This window comes from Eleutherodactylus coqui, chromosome 1 (genome assembly GCF_035609145.1).
Source record: "Eleutherodactylus coqui strain aEleCoq1 chromosome 1, aEleCoq1.hap1, whole genome shotgun sequence".
In the NCBI taxonomy this organism is placed as follows: domain Eukaryota; kingdom Metazoa; phylum Chordata; class Amphibia; order Anura; family Eleutherodactylidae; genus Eleutherodactylus; species Eleutherodactylus coqui.
In genome coordinates this window covers 112,500,903-112,517,008 of record NC_089837.1, presented here as the reverse complement: position 1 = coordinate 112,517,008, position 16,106 = coordinate 112,500,903, and the positions used below count along the sequence as shown (strand labels likewise).

Sequence of the window (16,106 nt, the reverse complement as noted above, 5' to 3'; positions counted from 1 at the left end):
AAACAGGCAGTCGTTGATGAACGACTGCCTGTTTACACGGACAGATGGTTGTTAATCATTTTATGCAGGCATAATAATCTATCGTTCAGATTCGTCCAGCCTAGCAAGAATCTGATCGATAATCATTCTGTGGAAAAAGGGCCACTAGTCCCAATGGAGGGAGCCAGGCTACACATCTACCATACGTTCTCTTTATAGAAGCACTCCAGCAATGTGTATTGGACATATAATGCTAACCGACCAGCAATATTCTTGCTGTGCGATTAGTTTCATCCCAGCTCCGTAGCATCCGTACTTTTTGAACCCATTCATTATAGACCGCTTTGTGACGACCAGCTCTGCTATGTAGAGAGATTGTCTGTCCTCCTTGTGTGGCTGACTTCCTGTAAACTATAGGATTATATCAGAACCGCACACTGAATTTGGCTGCGCATCTGCCGCTAAGCAGAATATTCACTCTATTATTTGTCCATAGGTATTCTGGCTGAGAAACAAGAACCTTCCTTAAAGGGAATGTGTCATCAGAAAATGACCTATTATAGAAATCACATTTTTGTGTTTAAATATTTTTTAATAATTTTTGGTCACTATCTGTATTTAAAAAAAATAAAATAATAATCCTGCACTCTTAACACTGACCTCAGAGCCTAATACTGTCATAGTCTGTTACTTCCTGATCTGCAGAGAAAACCGTCATCTCACTAACATCACAGGCAGGATTACACCGAGAGGTAACACCTAATATATAGAGAACACTGTAAAAGCGTACAGCGTTAGTTTATTGGTGATTGGATCTCTCATGCGGACCTAAAAATCATTGTTCATCTGCTGCAAATCGTTTGGTATAAACAGGCGACTTAAAGATTTGCTGAATAGTAAGAAGTGGTAGAAGGGTCGACCAGAAGTGCAGTTATCATCCCATGAACAATCAAGTCTACCCAATTACTGATCAGTGTAAATGCATGCCAAGTGAACGCTATACGATCACTAATGTACTCGCTGGTTGCATGCTTGTTGCAATTTATCTTGCAGCATAAAAGTCTCCCATACAAGTCAATGGGTCTCCTTATGTCGATTGAGTGGCCCATGAGGCTGCTGTAAAGCATATCCCTATGCGGTTAAATGTAGCCTACGCAAGATGGCAGCCATCAATGTCCTGTATAGGCAATAGAATAAACAATTCTACAGTCAGAAAATTAAATTAAAAAAGAATATGTTTCAGTATCTGGTTTTATTAATGACTTTTTTTTGTGATAAACTGCCTTTGAGCACCAAGATTTTGTCAGAAGGGGTGTAATCTTAAACATCACAGGAGGTAAGTTTATGTCCTGGCTAAACACAACAGGATGTAAGCTTACGACCTGTGGATGATGCAGTCTCCCTTCTGAGCCTGCGCCATCCCACAGTGGTAAGTGGCTTTCCTCTCCGTCATCGGGGATCGATGAGCATATCAATTACCCCCCTCTCAGCCCCTCACATGCCGCGATCGGTGTACATTGATGGAATGATAAAGTTATCACTTTTGAAAAGTGCAGATAAAAATCCCCCCCAAAATTTTTGCGTCTCTTGGGCCAAAATAAACCATGTCCTTAAGGGGTTAACAGCAACAATGGAAAGAATTGGCCAGTTTTTCCTAAATCTATGCTATTCCAGATAGCTGTTGTTTCTTGGCAGAATGATCCGCTTGTATATGCACGTATTAATACTAACTTACACTTAATTGTAGCTCAAGAAAGGCAAGTAGTGTGAAGAAGACGACCTCCAGTGAGGAAGACCATGGCTGGAACCTCTATGTTGTAAGCACTACACCTATCCTCCAGCTCTACAGAGAAATGGTACTCATTTTTATTACTTACCGTATGTTAAAGTACAAGTGTGTATGAGTGTTTGCTGTAATGCATAAGAGCAAGTCTTAAAGGGAACCGTCAGCTGAAAGTGCAGTCAGCAGGATGTAGACCATGCATGGAAATCAGACCAGTGACCCCCAAAGTGCAGCACGAAATCATGTGAGCAGGTTTTCTGTTGAAAAGTTACACTGTGAATCCTCATTAGAAAGGGAAAATCAAGCAAACTAAGCAACCTTAATTGGTGTTGGACTGTCTAGGGTCAGATTTCACTGCCCACCTTGTGAGGTTTCTTGTACACTGATGATTGAGAGTATACCAGGAATGGTGTGATTGAGGAAGAACATCCAGCAAAAGGGGATCCTGTGGGAGTAAACAACTCGTCAACGAGAGAGGGATGTCAGAATCAGGCGGTGCACAGTCAAGCAAATTACAGCTGAACACAAAACTGGTGCTGCAAGTGTGCCTGAATGCACTTGTGGTTCCTTAGCATGGATGAGGTATTACAGCTAGCGAGCACCCAAATGCTCAGGTCCTCATTATTCGAGTCGAGCTTTTCGTAAAATTTGAGGGCTCTACTCGAGTAACGAACCTCATTAACTACAATGGGAGACTCGAGCATTTTTGTATGAGACCCGCCGGGTGCCGAGCTTTTTTTTTTTTTTTCTTGTCTCTCTCCCTCTCCCTCCTTCAGAACTGTAGAATCTTGTAGCGTAGATTCCAATAAGTGTTGAAGATGAAAGTTGAAAACACAATTAAATGGTCGCCATTAATAAAGACCGCATTCACTGTATGTAACACACCAGTTTTGCTTAATTTGTGCTCTTCACAGGCCCTTTTCTTGTTTACATATGTAGAATGTGACATTCACACGCGACTACAGCTGACAGTCTCCACTTGTGATCTCCACATGTCTAAAACATAATGTGACGAGGGATAAATCAGCAAAATTAGTGAAATGGATGAATTGTTATTTTTTAAATGTTACACCTATGGAGCCCTGTTATCTAAACCTGAAAAATAGCAATAATATGATGCTGGTGTATTAATGCAACCCATCCAGTTGTTCTTGTCTAAGGAATGGCTCAGTAAGTATGACATTTAACGGCCTCCTGTACAGGCAATTAACAGTTAACTCAAAGCACAAGTCCATAAATTGTAGGTAGACGGCGGGCTGCAGGCTACATTACAGCAAAACTTCTGGTATGTAACATTCACTGTATGCTGCACTGACTACTGGGGGGAAAATGCTTTCAGAATATTGTTGGCTTGTCTCTGTATGTGCTGCAAATAAGCATAGAAAATAGTGAAATGTTGTGTTACAAATTTAGAGTACCTTCAAAAACCCTATTGGCTATATTTCTAGAAACTATACTATAGTTTTATTCACGCTTTTTCCTGTTTAAGGGCTCCTGCCCACAGCCGGATATTTGCTCCAGAATTTGCAGTGGGCATCTGCACCGCGGATCCGCAGCAAAAAGCGCCCATAGCTATGGGAAATAGATTCTTCCTGCACACTTGCGAAAACCAATCGCGGTTTCTGCAAGCGGAGGAAAAATCACTGCATGCTTTTGCGGAATCCACGCGGACGTCCTCTATTAAAGTCAATGGAAGCTGTACTATCCGTGGCCCCTCTGCAATGACCTTATGGAAAGCTCGTGGATTCGCGTCATCGCCCAATGATGATGCAGGAAAAGCAGTAGTTAAAAATAATAAATAAATAAAATCTACGCTGCCCATGTCTAACTGCTCGCCGTGCGGACCATCTGCAGTACAGAAGAAAAAGTAAAGTGACAGGTACGCATGGACGCTGCTCCGAGGGCTGGATTCTGCATGCAGAATCCGGTTCTGCAGTGTGCAGGCAGCCTAAGATAGTCATACAGCAGTATTCATCCTGATCTTCCTGGTTCATTATTGAGTAGATGCTGTACTGAAATTTCTATTCACCCATTCTGTCTACACCAGCTAGAGTACAGCAAGAGATATGACACTGTGAAGACCCACGGCTGTATTCACCTCCTAAGTGAAGCTCATCTGTTGCTGAGAGCGGCATTAATTAACCCAGACTTGGTGGAATGTGAAGACAAGGAAGAACTAATGGCAGCATTCAGAGAGAGCTGTGCTTACTTGGGAGACTGCTTCTGCAGGTGAGCAAAAGTGAAATGATTGGGAGCTGACAGCGTGCCGATTGCATCCCTATACTCGCTGTGAAATCCACACCATTTTAGCATTCTACTGAATGCTACGAAAATCCGTAGTTAATATGACATGGATTTTTCTGCATTCAAATTCTGAAATTAACATTGCAATAAAAAATGGACACCGTGCACCCTATTGTCTTATAACAGCATCTATTGAGGTACTGACATTGGGCACCGAGAGATGCTGCCATACGCTGGGTGGGACAGTAAAACACCAAGCAAATATGGTGCCTGTGTCTTGTTAATTAGAACAAGATGGATGCATGATACTTGTTTAGCATCGGACGATTGCTTTGGCCATTACATCTCCTGGTGTGACAGAGAAGGGTTTGACAACCCCTTACATGCTTCATGCTTTGCTGTTCTTGACGTCAAAGCGTGGTTGGGGGGGGGGGGGGAGAGAGAGATCGTAATTCTATTATTTTTATATTTGTATTATATTTTCCATCATTTTGCATTGGTTTGCTGTCATTACATGGTAGATTAGACTAATTAAATGTTTTTATACCCTTTGATTGTCTACAGCTTGGACACACAGAATTCCCATCTTGCGCTCCCTTACTACAAAATGTCCGGCTTATCCATGTCTGATGTAATACATCGTGTGTTATCAAAAGATTTGCAGCACGATATTGGGAAAGGCTTCATGTTTTACCTCAAGCATTCACTTTATGAAGAACTGGATGAAATACATAGTGAAGTATGGAAGACTTTATTTTTATGATGAATATTGACTAGTTCTGCAGCTTTAAAGGGATTGTCTAGTTACAGATTAACTCTTTAAGGAAAAGATTTAAAACCATAAAATGAACAATAATTATCCTCCGCCCCGATTATCCACTGCTGCAGCCCGCGATTCTGCCAGTCTGTGTTGATAGCGGAAGTCTGGTGACCATTGCCTGCCAACCAGAGGCATTCCCTTTAGGGACTCATGTCATGATGTCAGCTGCTTATGCCAGTAGAACGGCGGTCACGTTGCGGCCTCTGATTGGCAGGCAGTGGTCACAGAGTCTGGTAGAGTTGTGGGGCTACTGTGCTGGATCTCTGGGGGTGAGGACAGGCAAATACCGTTTATTTCCCTGCTCTCAGGCCTGTTTAGATGGGACGAATGTCGGGCAAATGATGCCTGACACTCATTCCCGCAAATACTCGCTCTTATGCTGCTGCACAGGAGCTAGTATCGCTGACGCGCAGCAGGGAGGCTGCAGGAGATTTCTCTCCTCCCGCTCCCCCGCCCCTCTCCATTGACTTACCATAGCAGCCGTTCAGTACTGAACGGCTGCTATTTACACTGAGCAATCAGCTCCTCGTCCATCGTTTATGCAACATATCTTATTTGTGCTTGGGGTCTAGCCAAACATTGTACTGCCATAGTTTTGAATAGAGAACTGAATTAACTGTCTTTTAAAACATAATTGGCAGGCAGTTATACATGCCTGCCAACTCTTTATACCGGAGTTCATAATAATAACAACAAGCTATATTCCCCGGCTCCAGATTCCCATCAGTCCAGCGCCACACATGCCGTTCACCCCGCTGAGTTCTGTTTCCATATACACACATGACCACTGCAGCCAATCACAAGCCTTTGCGGCACAGGCAGTGATTTGGCTACTACGGCTATGTATGTATACAGAATGCTAGCTCTGCTGCTTATAAACAGAGCCCTAGACAAATGGGAGCTGTGTGGGTTTGAAGCCAGTGGATATAACTTATTTTATTATTTTTGACCATTAACTGCTATTTAAAGAAAAATGCGAAAACCACTTTATACAGTGGCTTATTGTACTTCTATGCTTCTGAATTTGTCACATTGAGGGTAGACACCCACTAGCGGTTTTTTTTTTCTTGCGCTGCGAGAGCGAGTGAAAACAGTCGCCTCGCAGCGCAAAAAAAACGTTGCGATATCGCAAATGCTTTCAGTGGGGCCGGCAACAGCGCCAGCACCATTGAAAGCATAGGGAGTATATATATTGTGGCAGAAGTCCAGGATGCTATACCATTGCTTTTAATGGGGTCGGCGTTCCTGCTGCCAGCCCCATTGAAAGCAGTGGTTTTTAGGCAACCCCCGCAGCATGATTTTTGGGGAAGGGCTTGAAATCTAAGTCCTTCCCTGAAAATCAGCCCTAGCTGGTGAAAAAAAAAACAAAGAAAATTCTTTACTCACCTCCCCGCCGCTCAGGCGCGTCCTCCGGCTGGCTCCCCTGTGCTGCTGTCCAGCACTTTCTGCAGGTGGGGATATAAAAATCCCCGCCTCCTGAAAGGGCTGTGATGATTGGCTGAGTGCTCAGCCAATTACAGGCAGTGCTTAGCTATTCATCAATTCCTTTCGGGGGATAAAGAAAACTCCTGCCATAAGTCTGCGATATACTCCCTATGTTTTCAATGGGGCTAGCGCTGCTGCCGCTGATCTCGTTGAAAACACTGAGCGATATATCACAGATTTCTTCTCTGCGATGCGAAGCTCTACTGCAACAGCGCAAATGAGTATGAAACCATTGAAAATCCTTGGTTTCATAATCATCGCTGTCGCATCGCAGGGAAAGAATTGCAAGTGGGTGTCCACCCTGAGATGTAATGCGGACTAATTAGTGTCATTTATTATCCGTCATCTGTATATTTAAGAGTTTCACTCGGCGGAAGAACTAGATTGTGTTTATGATCTGTCGGTCTCCACTGTGAATCATGTGAAAGCCGTCATTTTTCTGTGAGCGTGGATATTCGTTATATATATAGATTTATTTTTTTACCCTTAGGAGATCGCTCTCAAAATATTGCAGATTTTTAGTGCGACGGAACCAAACCAGCTGCCTCATGCTTTATGCAGTCCTTGTATGAATAATGTTTGCCCTAAAACAGCAATGGACTTTTTGGACATTTTAGATGCGTCCGATCCTTCAGCCCTCATTTCTCTTACAAAGTCAGCCATGGCGCTGAGGATGAAAGACCTTCATGCTTATGAGGCAGAGGTGCAGCGTCATTCAGAGGTATGATATGATTACACTGAAAATCATTTCCTGAGACTAAAGTTGTATTATGTTGTGATTGGTATTTTCATGCAGTTTTGCAGTATATATGTCTTAAATGGTTATCTTGCATGTATTAAAGTAAGAGGTGATCTATCAGGCATATTATATATTTATCATATTATTCCATTTTGCTACTTACTCTTATCTGTACGGGAAGGGGCCTTGATTATATAAGCCCTACACGAAAATAAGCCCTGGCTGAATAAAAAAAAAAAAAACATCACCTAACAGCCGCTGTCCTCTCCGCCGCACGTCTTCTCTGCAGTTCTCAGACACTTGTCTTTAGGCAACGAGATTCCAAGGTCAGGGGTTTGAAAAATTCATTGAATGGCTGTGATTGGTTCATCAAATGCTGGCTCTGAATGGCTGAGCTGCTGCGCTCGAGAACCAATCAGAAGCAGCGCATCCTCGAAGCGGGGCTTTTGAACTTCTAATCCAGCAAGCACTAACAGAAGACTTGAAACAAGTGTCGTGGATTTGCGAGGAGAAGTGCAGCGGGATGGACAGCGCTTGTTAGGCGATGCGTTGTTATTTAAAAAATTTTTTTCATGCAGATAGGGCTTAGTTTAGGTACAAACAGTAGGACTTTCTACTGTAAAAGTTGCATCGCACTGCACAAAAACCGCCTTTTCATGCGATTCAACACAAAGGCAGGCTCCATAGGGAAACATGGGATACAAAACATAGCAGATCACTGCAATATTTAGCAACCCGCGTTTTTTTTTTTTTTTTTTACCTCTCAATGTAGCAGATTACAAAACGTCGCTAATGTGAAGGAACCGATTGGAAAGCATGCGCGTCACATATAGGCTATTTGTAGCACTGTCGTATCGCAAGAAAATCGAGCAATTTTTGTCGCCCGTGTGAAACCGGCATTAAAGATAGCTGCGTGCAGGGGAGAATGTATATAGCACATCAGAGAGTGGAGGAAAAAAACATCCAAGTCTTCAGGAAGGGCAGATCACCCAGATTGTCCTGAATTAAGGGTAAAGATAGAGAGAAGAGCAAACGCAGCAATTTGCAGGAGGGAGGGGTGAGTCTCTCTGTGTGTGTTTCTGTGCAGAGAGAGATGAGAGCGCCCACGGCACACTCTGCAGGGGGATGAATGGGGAAAAAAAGAAGATCCCTCATCGGCTGCTGAAGAAATCAGCCCTGGAATGAGGCTATGCTGAAACATGAGTTAGTGAAGGCAGTAGCATCATTGACACACAGACCTCACATCAAGCATACATTACTTGGAAGGACATCACGCGAGTCTATAACCTCTAAGAGTGGTGGCGTATAGACATTTTGGGGCTTTATGTCTGGCTTATATACTTGTATTCCCGTTAATCATTTTCACTTATTGTGTTGGCAGATGCAGCTGTTGTACGGTTTCCTGGATGAACCAAGGCTGCTAATAATACGCGGAGGCAGAGAGATCATACCCACAGAGATGGCGTTTCACTTCCGGGACACATTACCTGGACTACTTGTAGCTGCTATGGTGGCGTTTCATGAAAACAGTAAAATTCATCTGAAAGACGCAGAGTTATTCTTTAAGGTTGTATTCTTGTTTTTTTTTCTTCTTTGTATTAGTTCTCTGTTATCAGTCATTCCAAACCTAGCTAGGGAGAGGCTTTCCGTGATTGTTTTACAGAAGAATTTTTTTTTTCTTTTTAAAGTAAATGTATTTACACAATCTAGCAACATCTGAGCTATAAGCTAAAACAACATAAGTAAGCCGGCCAAAAAATGAGGGGTGCAGAAACTCTCCAAACCTCACTCAACTCCACCCTCTCCACTACGTTATGGTTTGTTTGTTATTTCCTAAATGTTAGGCCAATATGCCCAAAATGTATCACATTCATGTAAGTGATCCCTTCTGTGAGTAATATATGCCAAAAGAATGACTTGGTCCATACTGAAGGTCCACTTCCGAAGCAGGGCGACTCTATCTATTTTTTTTTTTTTTCTCCAAATGTTCTCCTTTTTTATGGCATATAGGGCTATTTTTTATGTGCTTTTTTGTTTTTAAATCTTTTCTTTTTCCTGTTAATTTAGTTTTATTAATGTTAAAAAAGCTTAAAAAAAGATTCTTCTTTCTTTTTTTTTTTCATAGGCAAATTAAAGAAAAATACTAACTTTTAAAAATAAACTATTTCCCTCTTGAACAAATGTTCTTCAAATATTATGATTTGTAGTTCTGCCAGAAGTCAATCCTGATTGATCGCAATGGATTAACCAGCCTATAACCTCAGATAATTAGGTCATAGTAACTTAGCTTATTGGTTAGCCAATAATTTCCCATCCGTATTGAGCAGAAAAATTGGTCTGTGCGAATCTGGGTTCCGGGATCTTATAATGATCGCTTCCGCCATATACACCAATAATAAATCTTTTTGAAATGAATCCCCTAAATAGCAAACAGTTCCTTACTAGGACATCTCCATGTTTTTTATAAAATTGTACAGGAGTCTGCAGCCCCACCAACCAACATCATCTACTCGTAAATCAGAGCGTAAGATGGGAGACTCCAACAAATCTGTTTGCTCTGTAGTGAGCTTTGGTTATTCCAGCCCAACAAGATATACTTCCAACAATTTGTTACTAGAGATGAGCGAGCGTACTCTGTTTGGGTGTTTTTGGATCCGAGCACCACTTTTTCCACGTAACTGACTACTCGGACGAAAAGACTCGGGGGGGCGCGGGGGGTTTCAGAGGGGAATGGGGGGGGGGGGGGAGAGAGAGCTCCTCCCCGTTCCCCACTGCTACCCGCCCGCCCCCCGATTCTTTTCGTCCAAGTAGTCAGTTATTCGAAAAAAGCGGTGCTCGGGTCCAAAAACACCCGAACAGAGTACGTTCGCTCATCTCTTTTTGTTACTATAACCCAACCTCCTGAAGTGTATATACCCTTATAGAAATGTCCAATAAAAAACCCTTAGTTGTCTTACTGGTGGTAGATTTAATATGCCACAGATCAATGCTTGAAATAATATCCTGAGAGCACGTCAGGAATTTAGTAATCCTATCTGATAATTTGCCTGTTTCCCTCCCCCCACACCCCCCACACCCCCACACCCCCAACACTCATCTAGACTTGGAGAACAGCGCCTGTATTAACTAATAAGACCCCTCATATCTTGTTTTTCTTTTCCACTCCCCTAAGTCCCAGTTATTCTGGTAGTGCCTCTCTTTCTGCAGGCCTGTTCAATAACTTTCCTTTCCCCCAGTCGTCTCCACGACAGCACCAATGAGATTGCCTCCTCCTGGTAGGACAGGAACATACTGAGAGGTTAAAAGCTCCCCCCCTTCCCCACTTTCCTCAGTGTCTTCCTGTCCTGCCAGGAGGCAGGATCTATGAGAGGAGCTGGTGGAGAAGCCAGCGAAAGTATACAGGCGGATCGGAAGGCAGTGGCTCACCCTGTCATCCCTTCGCAGCCAGACGACTCCCGGGACGCCACATCAGGGTGGTAACCCCCGGGCCAGGTTCCTCCCGCGGCGGCCCATGGGGGGTTCAAAGCGGGAGCCTCAGTCCCCCTCGTCCTCCGGCAGAAATTACAGCGCGGCGCTCCAGGAAGCCCTTTGACGGCAGGGGGCGGGGCGCCGCATCTCACGTCCAGCGCGATGACGTCATCGCGTCTGCATTAGGAGCGGAGGGGGCGGGGCTTAGCGCAGGAGCGCGAAAATTCAAATAGGAACCTGAGAGAAGCCAGAACACCAGCATCACAGGTCGCAGGGTGTCTGCAGCACTGGTATAAAGATGAGTGCTCCAGCCCCAGAGACAGCTGAAACCTCAGCCTCAGCGGCCGTAAGTAGCCAGTGCGGCAAAAATACAATGCAAATATCCAGTATGCTGTATATGGAAAAATTGCATGTTTACCCGCAAAAATGCTTTGTTTGTCAGGGGGATAAAAAAGACATCCCCCCCAGAACAAAACTGCGAAAGTGCGTGGAATGCGGGACGAGACTGCCAGCCACGTATCAGAGGCCTCTATGCAAGGCATGCGTGGCTAGGCTAGTCAGAGAGGAATCGGGGGGATTCCTGGATGACGTTAGAAAGCTGGTGAAGGAAGAGGTTCGATCAGCTCTAACGTCACTGCCGGCACCGCCAGCGAAACGCCAAAGAAAGGCGTATGTTCCCGAGGAGCCTTCTGATTCCGAGAATTCCATCGGATCAGAGCAAGAGGAACAGGCGGCCGAAGAGTCCTCAGAGGAGGAGGACTACAGGAAATATTTGTTCCATCAAGACGAGTTGACGGAACTAATTAAATCAGTTAGGGCTACGTTAAAAATAGAACAGCCCAGAGAGCCGCGGACCCGACAGGATGAGATATTCAGTGGACTTGGGGAGAGGCGCAAACATACCTTCCCGGTCCACAAAAACATCTCTAAAATAATTCAGAGAGAGTGGAATAAACCAGACGCAGGTTCCTACTCCGCTCGAGGCGTAAAAAGGAGATACCCCCTGGAGGAGGAAGCTTGCGCAAGCTGGGACGAAATACCTAAGGTAGACGTCCCGGTGGCCAAGGTAGCCAAGAGGACGACTCTTCCCTTTGAGGATGCCGCACAGCTAAAAGACCCCATGGATCGCAAGGCAGAGGGACTCCTAAAGAAATCATGGGAGGCAGCGGCAAACATCCTTAGGCCAGGGATCGCAGCCACTTGCGTGGCGCGGACCCTGGGGGTATGGTTAGAGTAGCTGGAACTACATCTGACCAACAAAACGCCGAGGGATCAGATCCTTAACTCCCTTCCCATCTTGCGCATGGCCACTAACTTCCTAGCGGACGCCGCGGCCGAGACCGTCAAACTCTCAGCAAAAGCCACAGCCCGCTCTAACTCAGCCAGAAGGGTGTTATGGCTGAGGTCATGGTCAGGCGACCTGGCCTCGAAAAACAAATTGTGTGCCCTCCCATTCTACGGCCAATTTCTATTCGGACCGGACCTAGATAAAATTCTAGAGAAGGCGGCCGACAGGAAAAAAGGGTTCCCTGAGGAAAAACCACAGAGAGTGAAGACCTTTCCCCGGGCCCCAATGCAGCAGCCCGAGGCCTACCGAGGCAAGGGCAAGACAGGCCGCTGGAGTTACCCCAAGGGGGGCAGAGGAAGGAATATCCTCTTCAACCCCCACCAGGGGGAGCCGAAGCAAAGACCCTGACGCCATCCCCGTAGGGGCAAGGCTGGGGAGCTTTGTGGATCAATGGGCCGCAATCTGCGGGGGCCCATGGATCCCAAAGATCCTACAGTACGGATACCAGATAGAGCTGGTGTCCATCCCCAGAAGGAAATTTATTACCACGCGAGCCCCAAAAAAACAGCTACATTTACTAGGGCAAAGCGTGCGCGACTTGCAACGGTTAAACGCAATATCTCCCGTACCGCGAAACGAGGAAACCCAGGGCTATTACTCCAGGCTCTTTTTAGTAAAAAAAACCCGGCGGGAAACACCGGACGATAATAAACCTGAAAGACCTGAACACCTGCGTCCGATACAGGAGATTCAAAATGGAAACCATCTCCTCGACAATAAAGTTGATCCCCAGAGGAGCCTACATGGCGTCCATCGATCTAAAGGACGCTTATTTTCACATCCCGATCCACAAAGATTCATAGAAATACCTGCGGTTCGCAGTGGACATGGGCGGAAGAATAGAGCACCACCAGTTCAGATGCCTGCCCTTCGGGATATCCTCAGCTCCCAGAATCTTTACCAAGATTATGGCGGAGGTAGCCGCCCACTTGAGAGAAAAATCGATCCTAGTAGTACCGTACCTGGACGATATTCTATTAATAGCAGAGTCCAAAAAACTCCTAACCAAACATCTGGAGACAGTGCTACAACTTCTCCAATCATTGGGATGGATTATAAACTGGGAAAAATCCAGCCTAGATCCCGGCAAGCAGAAGACGTTTCTGGGAATAACTCTCGACTCAGAATCGCAATGCTCCTACCTACCCGAGGAGAGAATACAAAAAATCCGCAGAATAGTCAAAACCTTCCTACGAAGACGATTCTGCACAATTCGGGAGGCAATGTCTCTCCTGGGGAGCTTGACATCATGCATCCCAGGAGTAGCATGGGCCCAGGCCCACACCAGAGCCCTACAGGCCGTAGTCCTATCCTCGTGGGACAAAAGGCAGTCCTCGTTAGGGGCAAGGATGTACATCCCAAACAGGGCAAAAACATCCCTGCGTTGGTGGACATCCCCAGAGAACCTGCGGAGAGGGGTTCACTGGCTACAAAACCCAGCCATCCACATCACAACAGACGCAAGCGCCTGTGGATGGGGAGCGCATGTGGGGAACCAATTCTTTCAGGGTCCCTGGCCTCAGAGGATAAAAGAACAATCCTCAAATTTCAGAGAACTACAGGCAGTTTGGCAGGTTCTACAGCAGTTGGGCAACTCGCTACAGAACCATCACATAAAAATACTGTCAGACAATGTCACCGCGGTCGCTCACATACGACACCAAGGGGGCACAAGATCTCCCCCACTGCAAAGCATCGCACAGAAAATCTTTCACTGGGCGGAGGGCCGGATCCTCTCGATCACGGCAACCCACTTAAAGGGGACACTAAACGGAAAAGCAGACTTCCTCAGCAGGAAGCAGATAGACCCAGGAGAGTGGTCCCTCTCCCCAGAGGCATTCAGAATCTTAACCAACCGGTGGGGGACCCCACAGTTGGACCTCTTCGCAACCAGGGAGAACACAAAAGTAGGCAACTTTTTCTCCCTCCGGCCAGGAGATCGTCCGATAGCGGTAGACGCCCTAGGCCAGGACTGGGGACAAGGACTGGCCTACGCCTTTCCTCCCATACCACTAATCCCCAGGGTTTTACAGCACTTCAGAACCCAGGGATGCACGCTAATCCTAGTGACCCCCTTCTGGCCGAAAAGAAGCTGGTTCGGTCTTCTGACAACACTGAGCGTCCAGGACCCAGTCACCTTGCCTACCTGGACGGATCTTCTATCGCAGGGGCCTCTGAACCACCCCGGCCTAGACAAACTCCATTTAACGGCATGGCTCTTGAGGAATCCTCGCTAAGAAAGAAAGGATTCTCAGAGAAAGTAGTAGAAACCCTAATGTCCAGTAGGAAAAAGACGACCCACCTGATCTACCAGAAGGTCTGGAGAAAGTTTTCCTCATGGAGACAGGGAAGGGATCGCGGGGATTCTATCCCCGACACTCCGCTAATCTTAGAATTCCTGCAGGAGGGCTTAGAGATGGGCCTCTCCCCGAGCACCCTAAAAGTCCAAGTTTCAGCCCTTAGCGCTATCTGCGACACAAAATTCGCAGACGATAGATGGGTCCACAGGTTCCTAACAGCAGCAGCTAGATTACGCCCTAGGCCCATAAACCTGTTCCCAGACTGGAACCTTAATTGGGTTCTAGGGGCCATGACAGCGGTACCATTCGAACCGATCAAGGCGCTACCTATAAGAATGCTTACAATCAAGACCATCTTCCTAGTAGCCATTACATCCGCAAGACGGGTTAGCGAACTACAGGCCTTGTCCATCCGCCACCCGTTTATGAAAATTGCAGACACCAAACTAATACTTAAAACAGACCCGGCCTTTATGCCGAAAGTAGTGTCAGATTTTCATAGGTCCCAGGATATAATAATCCCCTCATTCTTCAGCAACCCAAAAAACGAGGAGGAAAGAACCCTAAGCTGCCTGGACGTTAGGAGAGCAGTCCTAACCTACATAGATACAACGAGCCACTGGAGGCGGGACGACAACCTGTTCGTCCAGTTCAGTGGCCCAAATAAGGGTAGCAAAGCAGCGAAAAGTTCCATAGCCAGGTGGATCCGCCTGGCCATCATAGAATCCTATAAAGCCCTCGGGAAGGAGATCCCGTTAGCGCTTAAAGCCCATTCCACAAGGGCAGTAGCGTCCTCATGGGCCGAACACAGTTCAGCCTCGGTCGAGCAAATTTGCAAGGCCGCAGTCTGGAAAAAACCCCACACGTTTACTAAACACTATAGGGTAAAAGTGCAGCAGGACGAGGACATGGCCTTCGGCCGCAAAGTCCTCTCGGCAGCGATCCCACCCTAATAAACTTTAGTTGGTACGTCTCATTGGTGCTGTCGTGGAGACGACTGGGGGAAAAAGTGGATTATACCCACCTGATAATCAGGTTTCCAGTAGTCTCCACGACAGCACCCGTACCTTTCCCGCCCTATAAAAATAAAATAATAAATTTAAAAATAAAAAAACCCCGGTTAGGGGAAGAAATTTAAGTTTAGCTCCTGCCCCGGCAATTCGTTAGAATCCACTGAGGAAAGTGGGGAAGGGGGGGAGCTTTTAACCTCTCAGTATGTTCCTGTCCTACCAGGAGGAGGCAATCTCATTGGTGCTGTCGTGGAGACTACTGGAAACCTGATTATCAGGTGGGTATAATCCACTTTTTCTTCTCTTTTATGGTCAGTAATCTTTTTGAACAGCAAGCCGCTGAAAAAAAGCTTTGAAAGCCTCCCCTATAATTTGCTCTGGAGATGCCATATAATTATCCACTAAAAGACCTATAATATGAGAGGTTAAATCCCCTTTTAGTCAGGGGGGTCTGCAAATACCTGTAAGGCCTATTCTAACCCTTTGAATATCCAAAAAAGGAATTGGCAAGTGCTGAATCAATACATGACATTGTTTTATGCGTGTTATTATCCTTCACAAATCACATTCCATAAGTTCCTTAGTCAGTGTGTGTGTGTATATATGTGTATAACATATATAGTGAATGAATTTCTGTTGTCTGTTCTTAATGCACGGCCAAACGACTGGACCCAATGTACACCAAATTTACCACAAGGGTATATCGGGTGCTTCCGAAGGTTTTCAGCTCTTTTGGACCTACTGTTCTCAACATATTTGCAAAAAATCGGAATACAAATACAGATATTAAAGGGGTTGCCCGGTTACAAAAAGATTTTAATTAAAAAAGGGCTGTCCGCTTACTGGATAACAATGGGACAACGTGTATTAAAATAATGAAGCAAACTATACTTACCCCTCTGCAACTATTGGGACCCAGTGCTGCAGACC

General features: G+C 45.6%; 1 protein-coding gene across 3 annotated transcripts in view; it reads left to right on the top strand.

The window, feature by feature from the left end:
* HPS3 (HPS3 biogenesis of lysosomal organelles complex 2 subunit 1) overlaps positions 1-16,106 on the top strand; it is a 47,964-nt gene that overhangs the window by 14,204 nt on the left and 17,654 nt on the right. For all 3 annotated transcript variants that reach the window (XM_066599180.1, XM_066599188.1, XM_066599197.1), the window contains 5 exons: positions 1,727-1,835; positions 3,810-3,991; positions 4,571-4,745; positions 6,802-7,032; positions 8,432-8,617. In XM_066599180.1, coding sequence (XP_066455277.1) covers positions 1,727-1,835; positions 3,810-3,991; positions 4,571-4,745; positions 6,802-7,032; positions 8,432-8,617 — 883 coding nt within the window. The remainder of the gene's footprint in view (positions 1-1,726; positions 1,836-3,809; positions 3,992-4,570; positions 4,746-6,801; positions 7,033-8,431; positions 8,618-16,106) is intronic.